Genomic DNA, 13,863 nt, shown 5'->3' on the forward strand with positions numbered 1-13,863 from the left:
ATGATACTTGGTAAGAAAATATCTGTGTTGTATTTATGTTTAGATGTCGTATTAGTCGTATTTTGGAAGCGCCTAGAGGATATGCCCTCCTGATTGGTGTTGGCGGCAGTGGGAAACAAAGTTTGTCCAAACTAGCAGCATACATTGGCTCTCTTGAAGTGTATCAAATCACTTTAAAGAATGGTTATGGGATACAAGACCTGAAGGCAAGTAACTATTATAGATGATACGTCTTTTTCTACAATACAGTTTTATCCACTTCCTTTCATATTTATTATTAACATTCACCTAGATTACGAGTTTTGCGTTATGGTTTTAACGCTGAAAAAATGGTAATTTCAGCGTAAAAACAGTAACGCAGCCATTACGAGTCTTGTCGGTATAGCTATATCGCAAGCATTTTAGACTGTAACGAAACGTCAATCCCCCACTCAAAAAAATGAAGTTTTTTGCATGGGATTTCCATAGCACCGGTATTTAAAGTTGTGTGGTGAGGCTAAAATGCTTGCGTTATAGCCTATACTGACACGATTCATTCCGCTATCTGAAAGCAGTAGTTATGAGTTTTGCGCAACAAAAAATGTTTCACAAAACTCATAACTAAAGTGTTACAAAGTACACTAACACCCATAAACTACATATTAACCCCTATACCAAGGCCCTCCCGCATCACAAACACTATTTAAAACATATTAACCCCTAATCTGCCGCTCCCGACATCACCGCCACTAATAAAAGTTATTAACCCCTATTCCGCCGCTCCCCAACATCGCCATAACTATAATAAAGTTATTAACCCCTATTGCCCTGCACCCCAACATCGCCAACACTCTAATAAAGCTTTTAACCCAGATTCCTCCACTTCCCGACATCGCTGCCACTAAATAAAGTTTTTAACCCCTAAACCGCCAGCCCCCCACATCGCAAAAAACTAAATTAAACTATTAACCCCTAAACCTAACAACCCCCTAACTTTAAATTAAAATTACAATATCCCTATCTTAAAATAAATAAAAACTTACCTGTGAAATTAAAAAAATCTAAGTTTAAACTAACAATTAACCTAAAATAACTTTTAGACTAAAATTAAAATAACTACCAATTAAATAAACTAAATTCCACATTAAAAAAACTCCACTCCACTAAAAAAGTCTAAAATTACAAAAATAAAAAATACTAAATTACAAAAAATAACAAACGAAATTATCCAAAATAAAAACAATTACACGTAATCTAATAGCCCTATAAAAATAAAAAAGCCCCCCAAAATAAAAAAAACCCTAGCCTACAATAAACTACCAATAGACCTTAAAAGGGCCTTTTGTAGGGAATTGCCTTAAAGAAATCAGCTTTTTTACCTGTAAAAAAATACAAAGACCCCCCCAACAGTAAAACCCACCACCCAATCAACCCCCCCAAAATAAAAAAACCTAACTCTAACAAAAACCTAAGCTACTCATTGCCCTGAAAAGGGTATTTGTATGGGCATTGCCCTTAAAAGGGCATTCAGCTCTATTTAAAAAAGCCTGTACCCTTATCAGAAAAAAAAAAACACCAAAAAAAAAGTTAAACAAAACCTAAAACTAACCCCTGACGATCCACTTACAGTTTCTGATGTCCGGACATCCAGGCGGCGAGAAGTCTTCATCCAGGCGGCGAGGTCTTCATCCATTCAGACGGCGTCTTCTATCTTTATCCAGGCGGCATCTTCTATCTTCATCCCGGTGGCGCGGAGCGGGTCCATCCTTGAAGACATCCTGGGTGGAGCGTCCTCTTCATACGGTCACCACCGTACACTGAATCTTCAATGCAAGAGAGCCTTTTCAAAATGGCATCCCTTGCATTCCTATTGGCTGATTTGATTTTTAAAATCAGCCAATAGGATGAGAGCTACTGAAATCCAATTGGCTGTTCAAGTCTGCCAATAGGATGAGAGCTACTGAAATTCTATTGGCTGATTTTTTATTTTCGAGGGTTGGTTGGGTGGTGGGTTTTACTGTTGGGGTGTCTGTATTTTTTTTACAGGTAAAAGAGCTGATTTCTTTAGTGCAATGGCCTACAAAGGCCCTTTTAAGGGCTATTGGTAGTTTATTGTAGGCTAGGTTTTTTTTATTTTGGGGGGCCTTTTTATTTTTATAGGGCTATTAGATTAGGTGTAATTATTTTTATTTTAGATAATTTCGTTTATTTTTTGTAATTTAGTGTTTATTTTTTGTAATTTAGTAATTTTAATTTTTTGTAATTTTAGACTTAAATTTTTTTAGTAGTGTTAGGTTTTTTTAATGTGTAATTTTGTTTTTTTAATTGGTAGTTATTTTAATTTTAGTATAATAGTTATGTTGGGTTAATTGTTAGTTTAAACTTAGTTTTTTTTTTATTTCACAGGTAAGTTTTATTTATTTTTAGATAGGGATATTGTAATTTTAATTTAAAGTTAGGGGGTTGTTAGGTTTAGGGGTTAATAGTTTAATTTTGTTTTTTGCGATGTGGGGGCGCTGGCTGTTTAGGGGTTAATAGGTTTATTTAGTGGCGGTAATCTGGGAGGCCAGAGGCTTAGGGGTTAATAACTTTATTTAGTTGGGGTTCGGGGGAATTGGGGTTAATAACTTTTATTAGTGGTGGCGATGTTTGGAGCGGCAGATTAGGGGTTAATTCCAGCAGTGGGGTGTCAATCAACCTGATCATACTCGATCGGGTTGAATTCCGGCGATGTCTGTCTGCCTCATCAGAGCAGGCGGACAGGGTTATGGAGCAGCGGTCTTTAGACCGCTGCTTCATAACTGCTGTTTCTGGCGAGTCTGAAGACTCGCCAGAAACACGGGCCCTCAAGCTCCATTCGGAGCTTGATAAATGGGCCTCTAGGGGTTAATAATTTTATTTAGGTGGCGGCGATGTCTGTGGCAGCAGATTAGGGGTTTATGTTAGGGTGTTAGGTTTAAACGTAACTTTTTTTCCCCATAAACATCAATGGGGTTGCGTTACAGAGCTTTTCATTCCGCACTTCAGGTGTTAGTTTTTTTTCTAACACTCTCTCCCCATTGATGTCTATAGGGAAAGCGTGCACGAGCACGTATTCTAAGCGTTTAGATTTTGTGCGGTATGGAGCTTATCTCCACCATATCGCACACACAAGGCGGCTTTTCAGAAACTCGTAATGGCAGCGGTATGGAGGGTGAAATAACCAACTTTTGTTGTGTTCGTTTTGCACCCTCTATAGCGCAAAACTCGTATTCTAAGCGATAATTAAGTAATGTTTTACTTGTGCATTTTGTCCCTTCTCTAGTTTTTTCACAATTCTCCATTTTCTCACTTTCGATGTCTCTCTTGCCTTCTTGTCGCTATGCTCAGGTATAATGTCCAATAGTATCTATTTGTGTCACTCTCCTGTGTGTGCTTGCTAGGTTGCAAGATGATTTGAGGCAGCCATCAGCTTTTGGAAACATTTTGAAAATACTCAATTGTTCCTCCATTAAAAAAACCCTACCTAAGGCTTTACACAATCCCTGCCTAGGGTTCTTCCTCCAACCGCAATATGATTTGTGCAAGTAACCCAAATAGATCAGTCTTTTTTTCCCTCCCTTGGTTGTCAGTAACACACAGAACAAAATGACCCCTTAGTGATTTTTTTCTTTTGTAGGTAGTGGTAAAGATGACTAGTGATGTCTCAAATTGTTCGCCAGCGAATAGTTCCCGGCGAACATAGCTTGTTCGCGTTCGCAACGGCGGGCGAACATATGCGATGTTTGATCCGCCCCCTATTCGTCATCATTGAGTAAACTTTGACCCTGTATCTCACAGTCTGCAGACACATTCCAGCCAATCAGCAGCAGACCCTCCCTCCCAGCTCCTGGACAGCAGCAATTTTAGATTCATTTGGAAGCTGCTTTCTTAGTGAGAGGTGGGACAGTGTAGCTGCTGCTGATGTAATAGGGAAATTGATAGCTAGGCTAGTGTATTCATTGTCCACTACAGTCCTGAAGGACTCATCTGATCTCTGCTGTAAGGACAGCACCCCAAAAAGCCCTTTTTAGGGCTAGAACATTAGTCTGGATTTTTTTTCCCCTGTGTAATCTAATTGCAGTTGCCTGCCTGCCAGCATGTGTGTCAGACTCACAGCGTATACTGTGCCCACTTGCCCAGTGCCACCACTCATATCTGGTGTAACAGTAGTGTAAATTTAAAAAAAAAAACTTTTTTGACTGTGAAACATCAGTCTGCTAGTGTAATCTAATTGCAGTTGCCTGCCTGCCAGCTTGTGTGCCAGGCCCACTTGCCCAGTGCCACCACTCATATCTGGTGTAACAGTAGTGTAAATTTAAAAAAACAAAACTTTTTTGACTGTGAAACATCAGTCTGCTAGTGTAATCTAATTGCAGTTGCCTGCCTGCCTGCCTGCCAGCATGTGTGCCAGGCTCATAGCATATACTGTGCCCACTTGCCCAGTGCCACCACTCATATCTTGTTTAATAGAAGTGTAAGTGTACATTAAAACAAAAAAAATGTTTGACTGTGAAACATCAGTCTGCTTGTGTAATCTAATTGCAGTTGCCTGCCTGCCAGCGTGTGTGCCAGGCCCACTTGCCCAGTGCCACCACTCATATCTGTTGTAAGAGTAGTGTAAATTTAAAAAAAAAAAACTTTTTTGACTATGAAACATCAGTCTGCTAGTGTAATCTAATTGCAGTTGCCTGCCTGCCAGCGTATGTGCCAGGCTCACAGCGTATACTGTGCCCACTTGCCCAGTGCCACCACTCATATCTGGTGTAACAGTAGTGTAAATTTAAAAAAAAAAAACTTTTTTGACTGTGAAACATCAGTCTGCTAGTATAATATAATTGCCGCTGCCTGCCTGCCAGCGTGTGTGCCAGGCTCACTGTGCCCACTTGCCCAGTGCCACCACTCATATCTTGTTTAATAGTAGTGTAAGTGTACATTTAAAACAAAAAAAACTTTTTGGACTGTGAAACATCAGTCTGCTTTTTTGTGTCAGGCTCACAGCGTATACTGTGCCCACTTGCCCAGTGCCACCACTCATATCTTGTTTAATAGTAGTGTAAGTGTACATTTAAAACAAAAAAAACTTTTTGGACTGTGAAACATCAGTCTGCTTTTTTGTGTCAGGCTCACAGCGTATACTGTGCCCACTTGCCCAGTGCCACCACTCATATCTTGTTTAATAGTAGTGTAAGTGTAAATTTAAAAAAAATTAAACTTTTTGGACTGTGAAACATCAGTCTGCTTTTTTGTGTCAGGCTCACAGTGTATACTATGCCCACTTGCCCAGTGGCTCCACTCATATCTTGTTTAATAGTAGTGTAAGTGTACATTTTAAAAAAAATGACAGGCAGAGGCAGGCCACCCCGCAGGTGCCGTCGTGGTCGTGGTGCTGTGATTCCCTTTGGCCCTAGAATAATGCCCAGTGTTCAGAGGCCACCTACCATGAACTCAAAAAGTTCTGAGGACATAGTTGACTTTTTAACACAGGACACCCAATCTTCTATAGCTTCCGCTCTGAACCTTGGCGCACCATCCTCCTCCAGCTTATCTTCGGGCACCTCTCAAGTTATCACTCGCCCCCCTGCCGCAACCACCAACACTAGCACCACAGCCGCTTCACTTGATCTGTCAGAGGAGTTATTTACACATCAGTTGGAAGAAATGAGTGATGCGCAACCATCATTGACAGAGGATGTAGATAACAGTGATATGTCTCAGTCAGGCAGCATTACAGACATGGACGTACGGTGTGATGATGATGATGTACCCGCTGCTGCTTCCTTTGTTGATTTGTCAGATACAAGTGAAGCGGTTGATGATGACGATGCGTCCGTGGATGTCACGTGGGTGCCCACTAGAAGAGAAGAAGAACAACAGGGGGAAAGTTCAGATGGGGAGACAGAGAGGAGGAGGAGGAGACGAGTTGGAAGCAGGGGGAGGTCGTCGCAAGGAGCTAGTGGCATAGTCAGACAGCATGCATCGGCACCCGGGGTCAGCCAGACAGCATGCCAATCAACGCATGCTGTTGCCACCACCAGAATGCCGTCATCGCAGAACTCAGCAGTGTGGCATTTTTTTTGTGTGTCTGCCTCTGACAACAGTGATGCCATTTGCAACCTGTGCCAAAAGAAACTGAGTCGTGGGAAGTCCAACACCCACCTAGGTACAACTGCTTTGCGAAGGCACATGATCGCACATCACAAATGCCTATGGGATCAACACATGAGTACAAGCAGCACACAAACTCAAAGCCGCCATCCTCCTCCTGGTCCAGCATCTTCAGCCACGTCAACCACTGCTGTCCTCCTTGCCCCCTCTCAACCATCCGCCACTCCGTCTCTCTTCCGGAGCATTTCCTGCTCATCTGCCCACAGTCAGGTGTCTGTGAAGGACATGTTTGAGCGTAAGAAGCCAATGTCACAAAGTCACCCCCTTGCCCGGCATCTGACAGCTGGCTTGTCTGAACTCTTAGCCCGCCAGCTTTTACCATACAAGCTGGTGGAGTCTGAGGCGTTCAAAAAATTTGTAGCTATTGGGACACCGCAGTGGAAGGTACCCAGCCGAAATTTCTTTTCCCAAAAGGCAATCCCCAACCTGTACTCGATTGTGCGAAAGGAAGTAATGGCATGTCTGGCACACAGTGTTGGGGCAAGGGTCCATCTGACCACTGATAGCTGGTCTGCAAAGCATGGTCAGGGCAGGTATATCACCTACACTGCACATTGGGTAAACCTGCTGATGGCTGACAAGCATGGAATGCGTGGCTTTGCAGAGGAGTTGGTGACACCGCCATGACTTGCAGGCAGGCCTGCTGCCACCTCCTCTACTCCTCCTACTCCATCCTCTTCCATAACCTCCTCGGCTGAGTCCTCTTCTGCTGCTGCGTCTTGCTCCACATCAACGGCACCCCCCCAGCTCCCCAGGTACTATTCCACATCCCGGATACGGCAGTGTCACGCCGTCTTGGGGTTGACTTGCCTGAAAGCAGAGAGTCACACCGGACCAGCACTCCTGTCCGCCCTGAACGCACAGGTGGATCAGTGGCTGACTCCGCACCAACTGGAGATCGGCAAAGTGGTTTATGACAACGGAAGTAATTTGGTGGTGGCATTGAAATTGGGCAAGTTGACCCATGTGCCGTGCATGGCACATGTGTGTAATCTGATCGTACAACGCTTTGTGCATAAGTACCCAGGTTACAGGACGTCCTGAAGTAGGCCAGGAAGGTGGGTGGCCATTTCAGGCGTTCCTACACAGCCATGGCGCACTTTTCAGATATCCAGCGGCGAAACAACATGCCAGTGAGGCGCTTGATTTGCGACAGCCCGACACGGTGGAATTCAACACTCCTAATGTTCGACCGCCTGCTCCAACAAGTAAAAGCCGATAATGAGTATTTGTATGACCGGGGTGCTAGGACAGCCTCTGCGGAGCTGGGAATTTTTTTGCCACGTTACTGGACGCTCATGCGCAATGCCTGTAGGCTCATGCGTCCTTTTGAGGAGGTGACAAACCTAGTCAGTCGCACCGAAGGCACCATCAGCGACATCATACCATTTGTTTTCTTCCTGGAGCGTGCCCTGTGAAGAGTGCGGGATCAGGCCGTAGATGAGCGTGAAGAGGAAGAGTTGTGGTCACCATCACCACCAGAAACAGCCTTATCAGCATCGCTTGCTGGACCAGCGGCAACGCTGGAAGAGGATTGTGAGGAAGAGGAGTCAGAGGAGGAATGTGGCTTTGTGGAGGAGGAGGAAGACCAACCACAACAGGCATCCCAGGGTGCTCGTTGTCACCTATCTGGTACCCGTGGTATTGTACGTGGCTGGGGGGAAGAAGATACCTTCAGTGAGATCACTGAGGACGAGGAACGGGACATGAGTAGCTCGGCATCCAACCTTATGCAAATGGGGTCTTTCATGCTGTCGTGCCTGTTGAGGGACCCTCGTATAAAAAAGCTGAAGGAGAACGACCTGTACTGGGTGTCCACACTACTAGTCCCCCGGTATAAGCATAAAGTGCCTGAAATGTTACAGAATTACCGCAAGTCGGAAAGGATGCAGCAGTTCCAAAATAAATTAAAAAGTATACTTTACACAGCGTATAAGGGTGATGTCACAGCACAACGGGAAATTTAACAAGGGAAGAGGTAAAAAAATAATCCTCCGACTCCCACGACTATGCCAGCAAGGACAGGACGCTTTACAGACATGTTGTTGATGGAGGACATGCAGAGCTTTTTAAGTCCTATGCATCGCCACAGCCCTTCGGGGTCCACCCTCAGAGAACGACTCGACCGGCAGGTAGCAGACTACCTCGCCTTAACTGCAGATCTCGACACTCTGAGGAGCGATGAACCCCTTGACTACTGGGTGTGCAGGCTTGACCTGTGGCCTGAGCTATCCCAATTTGTGATAGAACTTCTGGCCTGCCCCGCTTCAAGTGTCCTGTCTGAAAGGACCTTCAGTGCAGCAGGAGGTATTGTCACTGAGAAGAGAAGTCGCCTAGGTCAAAAAAGTCTAGATTACCTCACCTTTATTAAGATGAATGAGGGATGGATCCCGAAGGGACTGACATTGGGCGATACATTTGACTAAAAAAGGCCTGATGACATGAGCTGCCTTGGGCTAAAAATGGTCCACACGATGCTGTATTTTATCTTCGTATGTCGAATGACTTGCGTGACTTATTCGCCACCAACTAGGGTTCAAGCCGCAATATTTTAGGGCACTTTCTGCCTGGGAAACAAACATCAATTTTTCTGGCCGCTGCTACAGCAGTGGCTGCAACAATACCTAATTTTTCAGGCATGTGTACATGCCAAATTTTTCTGGCCTCTGGTGCTACACTGTGGCTTCAAAAACCACAACACTCTCATATCTGGTGGCACAGTAGATTGCACGCGCAGTGCCCCAAATTTTAAGTAGGAGGACCGACCAAGCATCTTTTTCCATCTCCCGGTTCCTAAAATCCATGCCATATACATGTCCCCTGATAGGGGACGTAACAGGGATTAAACTGATCAGAATAGTACTACTTAACACACCACTCATATCTGGTGGCACAGTAGATTGCACGCGGTGCTCTGACAAAATGCAGAAGGACATTTGGCAGACGGACATTTAGCAGACGGACATTTGGCAGATGGACATTTGGCCGACAGACAGAAAGCTAAAGAATGTTCCGATTTCGGCCGAGGGCAGATATGTTCCAGAGTGCTCTGTTCTAATCAGAGCCTCGGGTGCCGCAACTGCCTCTGGGAACCTTACCATGGGTCCCAGACCACACGTCTTGTAATTCTCTGTCTGGGAAATTATTTATCTATCAAATCTATCTATCTATCGTATCTATCAAATGTATCTATTGCATCTATTGATCTATCTATCTAATCTATGTATCTATCAAATCTATCTATCTCTTGGCCGGACTGTTATCTGACAGCCACTTGTGTTTCGGCCATGCCATATACATATCCATGACATATACACATCCCCTAATAGGGGACGTAACAGGGATTAAACTGATCAGAATAGTACTACTTAACACACCACTCATATCTGGTGGCACAGTAGATTGCACGTGCAGTGCCCCAAATTTGAAGTAGGAGGACCGACCAAGCATCTTTTTCCATCTCCCGATTCCTAAAATCCATGCCATATACACGTCCCCTGATAGGGGACGTAACAGGGATTAAACTGATAGGAATAGTACTACTTAACACACCTTATAATAATGCAGAGAGAGGCAACGCAGAGAGAGGAGTCTGAAGAAGAGGAGTCAGAGGAGGAAGGTGGCTTTGAGGAGGTGGAAGACCAAACACAGCAGGCGTCCCAGGGGGCTTGTTGTCACCTTTCGGGGACCCTTGGTGTTGTACGTGGCTGGGTGGAGGAAGAGACCTTCAATGACATCAAGGAGGACAAGGAACGGGACATGGCTAGCTTGGTATCCAACCTTGTGCAAATGGGGAGTTTGCGGTTGTTTGCGGTGCGTTAAACGGGGAGTTTGGTTTGTCACTGTGAAGCGGGCGTAACCCTTACGCTACCTGATCTATACAACATCATACCTGATGTTTTAAAGCACGTTATTCCAAACAATTTAGGAATGTTAGGTGATTTATGCACTTTATGGCTTAAAAACAGACTGTGCATCAACTATGTAATTTTCCATGGGAGTTTTGCCATGGATCCCCCACCGGCATGCCACAGTCCAGGTGTTAGTCCCCTTGAAACAACTTTTCCATCACTATTGTGGCCATAAAGAGTCCCTGTGGGTTTTAAAATTCGCCTGCCTATTGAAGTCAATGGCGGTTCGCCCGGTTCGCCCATTTGCGAACAGTTGCGGAAGTCCGTGTCCGCTGTTCGCGAACGCAAATTTTTAGGTTTGCGACATCACTAAAGATGGCCTGATTGCTTTCATCTTTCTGTTCACCATATCTTTAAACATGTACTCTCATATGTGACCCATTAACTGAGTACTATCAGCATGATCTTGTGAAATTTCAGTCTTCTCAGGTTTAATCTTTGAGACTGCTGGGGGATTGCGTTTAGATTGTGGTGGTGAGCTGGGGGCATATAATTATTGGGCCCAAACAGCACCATGTCTTGAGCCATCTCTGAGGACAGCAAATAATTCTGTGGTAACTTGTATTTCTGACAATTGCTCTTTTTTGATCAAGTTGAGGTCTCTTGAATACTGAACTTTTTGCTTTTGAGCAGGAGTTATATGGCAGTTTCTGGCCTATAATTTTATTAAAAATATATATTTTAAAGGGACAGTCTACTGCAGAATTTGTATTGTTTAAAAAGATAGATAATCCCTGTATTACCCATTCCCCAGTTTTGCATAACCAACACTGTCATATTAATACACTTTTTACAAATGTGATTACTTTGTTTCTAAGCCTCTGCAGACTGCCCCTTTATTTTAGTTTTTTTTTAAAGACTTGCATTTTAGCCAATCAGTACTGACTCTTAAATAACTCCACAAGAGTGAGCACATTGTTATCTATATGAGACACATGAACTATCAGTGTCTGTTAAAAACTGTCACACTGCACTGAGATAAAAGGCAGTTCAACGATTTAGAAATTAGCATATGAGCCTTCCTAGGTTTAGCTTTCAACAAAGAATACCAAGAGAGTAAAGCAAATTTTATGATAAAAGTAAATTGGAAAGTTGTTTACAATTGCATGCCCTATTGGAATTATCAAAGTATAATTTTGACTAGACTGTCCCTTTAAGCTTATTTAGATCCATTTTCTCAAATGGTTGGATATCAAGTGTAATCTCTTTACTGTCCTTTATCCAGAGAGATTGTGATGGTGTTCTTCTAATGGGGGAATCTAATCAACAGAGGACTATTACATTTCTTAGTAAATATTATTTTTAAATAACATTTCTCTGATTTTCAGACTCCTAACCAAGCCCCAAGTTTTTGGAGAATACCGACGTATACCTACTCCAGCTTGCTTCTGTTTGAGTAAAGAGTCTTCATATGCAAGAGGAGGGGGGTGTCTGATTTTTCTTACTTGCAGTGGGTGTTCCAGCTACCTTTTTAACAGAGCTAAACTGGAAACTTCTAAAAAAAGTTTTTGAACGGTTTTATACTGGATTTTTATATCAGTATCTGTGCATATTCTTTATAGTAGTGTCTATTACATGCAGTTATATGAAAATTGGGTATACTGTCCCTTTAAGTGCACCAAATTATCAAGATAAGCTCTGCTCCTATATGTGTGTGCGTTTATGCACAGAAAGCAATAGACCAGGTGAAACCAGGTGACTAAGTGGCATTTAATTCCATACCGTTGTTCCTATTCCTGCATTAACATTTCTACAACAATATAAATGATCTCTTTCTCAAACAGGTGGATCTTGCCAATTTGTACATCCGAACTGGAGCCAAGAACATGCCCACTGTGTTTTTGCTGACAGATGCCCAGGTTCCAGATGAGCGCTTCCTCGTTCTGATTAATGACTTGTTGGCATCAGGTGATTACACAAACACATTTCTTGAAATATTTTTCCAATTGACAAATTATCTGTGGCAAGAGTGAACTTTCAAGTAACTAAAAAATAAAGTTCATTTGAAATATTCTTCTTCTTACACTGATAAATCAGTCTTTGGAGCCCTTTAACTGTGTGAAACCTGGGCTTGAATTAATGTACCCTGTATAAGGCTTTTGGTTTTAAGTGCCAGTTACTCATAGTTCTGATAAACTAATATATCTAATGTATTAAGGTTTTTATGCATATATACTTATTTAAAACTTCTTCAGAATAAGAAAACTTTATTTATATGCCATCTGCTTTGGGAGAACATAATATATCCTCTCAAAATAATACTGCGTATAATTAACTGGTAATACCACAGAATGCATCATTAAACTCTGAAGTAATTTAGAGCCCATTCTCTCTCCTCCTCTCCAATTAATTTTGAGGTCAGCCTTGCTTTCACGTTCACATTAACATTTGGTATGTGTGTGTGTCTGTCTGTGCTAGAGTGTGAGCGAATAGATCATTTTGCATTGATAAACCATTCCACTTTGCATGATTTCTTGAATTTAGGAGAAATACCTGATTTGTTTAGTGAAGAGGAAACTGACAGTATTATATCCAGCATCCGAAACGAGGTGCGAGGCCTTGGGCTAAATGACTCCAGAGAAAGTTGTTGGAAGTTCTTTTTAGAGAGAGTGCGACTTCAGCTTAAAGTAAGTGAATATGTGATATATAGCAATATACTACTTCTACAGTATTACAGTGTTTTTTTTTTAACTACATAGTGCGCTGTTAAAAGTATTTTGGAAATATTGAGGAACAGAGGAGGGGTACATCTGCAAATGGTGTAAACACATAGTTAAAGTTAGCTCTGGAGCAGTAATGCACTACTGATCTGTAGCTAAACACAGCCAGTGAGTCAATGATGAGAGGTATATGTGCATGTTCTGAGATCATTGCTGCCCTGGAGCTGACTTTAACTATATGCTTAACATCCTCTGTAGCTGTTAAACACAGTGAAAAGCCTATCAAATATTTTAAAACAGATATAAAACAGGCAATGAAAGAGACTGCCCAAACAGTGTGGTGTGGAACATAGGTTTCCACACTGCTTTGTTTGCACAAACAGAGATAAATAGAAAACTAGTTCAAATATGGCAGCGCCCATTACTTTATAGAAACGGAACCTCTACACGTATATTTTCAATATTTCAACAACTAATACAATTCTAAAAATACATCTACACATTATTCTAAAGCTAATCTTTGCTTTGAATACATAATTACGTCTAGCATGTGTTTATTGTTTAATGTCCCTTTTAATTTTGACTTTCATCACTCTCTAGTTAAAGTGAGTTTATGGGGCCGATTTATCAAAGTTTGGCAGACATGTCCGTCAGACATCGCTGAATGCCGACAGCATACGCTATCGGCATTTAACATTGCGCAAGCAGTTCTAGTTAACTGCTTGAGCAATGCCGCCCCCTGCAGATTCTTGGCCAATTAGCCGCTAGCGGGGGATGTCAATCAACCTAATCGTATACGATCAGGCGGATTGATGTCCGCAGCCTCAGAGGCAGCGGATCAGTTAAGGAGCAGCGGTCTTAAGACCGCTGCTTCATAACTGCTGATTCTGGCAAGCCTGAAGGCTCGCGCGGAAACAGGGACATCAGGGGCCATTCAGCCCTTGATAAATCGTCCCCAAAGTATTTTGTTTAATGTTTTTTCAAAATGAATTATGAATATTTATGTCTCTATTTTTTCACCATTTTTATTAACTAAGGAACCCTGACAACAGTTAGGTAGTTTTTTTTTTTTTTTTTAAATGAATTGAGCAATCTCACATATCTCTTAGCCTTAGAATTCTAGTTCT

General features: G+C 42.5%; 1 protein-coding gene across 1 annotated transcript in view; it reads left to right on the forward strand.

Annotated features, from left to right (window-relative positions):
• DNAH11 (dynein axonemal heavy chain 11) overlaps positions 1-13,863 on the forward strand; it is an 851,888-nt gene that overhangs the window by 505,445 nt on the left and 332,580 nt on the right. Inside the window, 3 exon segments of the mRNA XM_053715724.1 lie at positions 44-206; positions 11,861-11,984; positions 12,561-12,703. Coding sequence (XP_053571699.1) covers positions 44-206; positions 11,861-11,984; positions 12,561-12,703 — 430 coding nt within the window.

Source organism: Bombina bombina, chromosome 5 (genome assembly GCF_027579735.1).
Source record: "Bombina bombina isolate aBomBom1 chromosome 5, aBomBom1.pri, whole genome shotgun sequence".
In the NCBI taxonomy this organism is placed as follows: domain Eukaryota; kingdom Metazoa; phylum Chordata; class Amphibia; order Anura; family Bombinatoridae; genus Bombina; species Bombina bombina.